This window comes from Seriola lalandi, unplaced genomic scaffold (assembly GCF_002814215.2).
Source record: "Seriola lalandi dorsalis isolate HSWRI2012SDOR001 ecotype SW California unplaced genomic scaffold, Sedor1 jcf7180001974609, whole genome shotgun sequence".
In the NCBI taxonomy this organism is placed as follows: domain Eukaryota; kingdom Metazoa; phylum Chordata; class Actinopteri; order Carangiformes; family Carangidae; genus Seriola; species Seriola lalandi.
The window spans coordinates 1-2,553 of record NW_019445275.1 but is presented as its reverse complement, the minus strand read 5'-3'; the positions used below and the strand labels follow the sequence as shown (position 1 = coordinate 2,553).

General features: G+C 38.9%; 1 protein-coding gene across 1 annotated transcript; it reads left to right on the top strand.

Moving 5' to 3' along the window:
- Positions 1-602: 602 nt before the first annotated feature.
- LOC111654307 (receptor-type tyrosine-protein phosphatase epsilon-like) lies at positions 603-2,097 on the top strand (the record flags this gene model as incomplete). Its single annotated transcript, XM_087173512.1, has 4 exons — positions 603-693; positions 1,417-1,493; positions 1,874-1,910; positions 2,000-2,097. Coding segments are annotated over 4 exons (303 nt in total), but the record flags the coding sequence as incomplete, so codon positions are not given.
- Positions 2,098-2,553: the final 456 nt, after the last annotated feature.

The window sequence follows — 2,553 nt, the reverse complement described above, 5'->3', positions numbered from 1 at the left end:
CACACACACACACACACACACACACACCTCTTTTAGAGTAACGGATGGCCAAAAGGCAGCGTCCTCTGTATTCTGTGCAAGTGCTGAAAGTACTCTTTACACCAGGCAACTGCTGTTAAAGTACCGTGTCACTGTGGTGCATTCAAACTCAACAGTTTATAGGATTTGCTCAAATGTGTTGAGTGAGTTCTGTTTAGCAATTTATTTTTATGAAGTGCAGTTTAGGACTGCATTTATTTGGAATAATAAAACTACTTATAGCTATGTGTCACGTTGGCAATGACACATACTGTACACATACACACCCACACCCAGGAAAAATACCCTTGTGCCTATTTGTGACCATGATTAAGAATCTGGGTCAACATAAAGTATGTGACTCACTCTTCATGAAACACATAAAACTATGATTTTATTCAATGTCAGCACAGACAGAGGAAGTTGAAGTTCTCAGCTGTTAATGGAGGACTGTTTACTGTAAGTAGCAGAGGAAGTGCCTACATCAAGGCTGAACAAAGCCCTACATGGAGCAGAAAAACAATGCACTGGTAATGAGCTGCGTGTGAGGTTATGTAAAAACTAATCGTCGATTCGCTTTGCAGTCCTTGCCAGGGGGTAATGCCCAGGGGACGTACGAGGAGGCCAACAAGGACGACAACAAGGAGAAGAACCGATACCCCAACATCCTTCCCTGTGAGTGTACTTTCTGTTCTGCAGAAAGTAGGATTTAGTTCGACTCACACCCACATCTCAGTTTCCTGTATGTGTGTGCACGTGCCTTTGTGTCTTAATGAGTGTTTTTTTTTTGTTTGTTTTTTTTAGTTCAGATATGGCATATGTGTTTGATTGGTTTCCCTGTGTCACGATGAAACACCATCACTCAGTTTCCTCCTCCAGTTGCCGTTCTTATATTTCTGTCTCATAATTAATTCATTGTGAACATTTTTTGACCTATTCTATGCTTATGTAATCTGTAAAGGAATAGATCACCTTTTGGGACTTATGCTTATTTGCAGTCTTGCCAAGAGTTACATTAAAATCACATAAATATAAAGCCTGGAAACAGCTAGACTGGCTCTATCCAAAAGGTGACAAGATTCACTCATCAGTGTCTCTAAAGCTCTTTAATTAACACAACTTTACCTTAATTGTTTTATCTTCACAAATACCCAAGTGTAAAAATGAGAGTTTGCCGTTTCAAAGGGATTGAGAAGTGCTGATAATAGATTGAGTGTCATCTATTTACCAACCTAACTCCCAGCAAGAGAGCAAATAAGCATTTTACCCCAGAATGTGAAAATATTCCTTTAATGCTCCGTAGTTTACCTGCTCAATATCAGTGTTAAATCATGTAGTAGTGGCAGACCTGTGGATTATTTTTCCACTGTAACTCTCTAAACCTTCCAACTTCAACAGATGATCACTCCAGAGTGGTGTTGACTCAGCTGGATGGAAATCCCTGTTCAGACTATGTGAATGCCTCTTACATTGATGTGAGTGTTGAGTCTTTACGTCTTTTTAAATCAATCCCATGACCATTACTTGAACAATGGTCGGTTTGAATCGGCAACACTGACTGTAGCAAAATTGCGATTGTTTCTTAGGAAAATCCTGCTCCTCTGTTTCATGAATCCACCGCAGTAGCTGAAACTTTTATTTGAATGAAGTTTGCCTAGTTATTGTGGAATTACAGATGTTCAAATGCCATTTTTCTAAGCAGTTTAAGGACCTCTCATCCTTTTAGGATTTAAAGTTAAGTTTCCAAATCAATTTTTGATCTTGGAAACAGCAGTTAACACAACAAACTCAAGGTCCAACAGTAGCTGTCTGAAGCTTTAGATTTATATTCATATTCTTGGTCTTTTTCTTACAGGGTTACACGGAAAAAAACAAATTCATAGCAGCACAAGGTAGGAAATGAAATGAGGCATAAGTTCATGCCTTTATTTTTAATTTCATATTTAAATAATCATTAAATCTTAATATTTTTGTCTCTCAGGGCCCAAAGAAGACACTGTAGCGGATTTCTGGAGGATGATATGGGAGCAGAAAGTAGCGACTGTCGTCATGCTTACAAATCTGAAAGAAAGGAAAGAAGTGAGTGATTTTCAGCTGTGTTTATTTCTTAAACGTCTCTCAGCTCCCCTGTTTAAGTGTCCGTGGACAAGATAAAATGCATTCCTACAAGCTCCAGGGTTTCTCCTCCTGCCAAGTCTCTACTTGAACTTTCCTGTGAAAGAGGGGCAAGCGAGAAGGCAGATATCTCTGTCGGGGTTAATAGATCATCACAAAAAGATTTGAGAAAGAAATGTGCTTCAAATAGATTTCATTGGTTGTGGTCAAAGGTGATACCAAAGGAGTTTAATTTAAACTATTCATTTCACACCTTAATCTCTCCTTTGACTTCTGTTTCTTGCTGTCTTTATTGTGAACTCGAACCCCTTCACTGAACAAGGAGAGCGGGAGAAAGGCTAAAAAGATCAATAAGAAGAGAACTGGTGAAGATTTAAATCAGCATGTGGACGGGTTGAAATCAATGGCCACATAATGTGT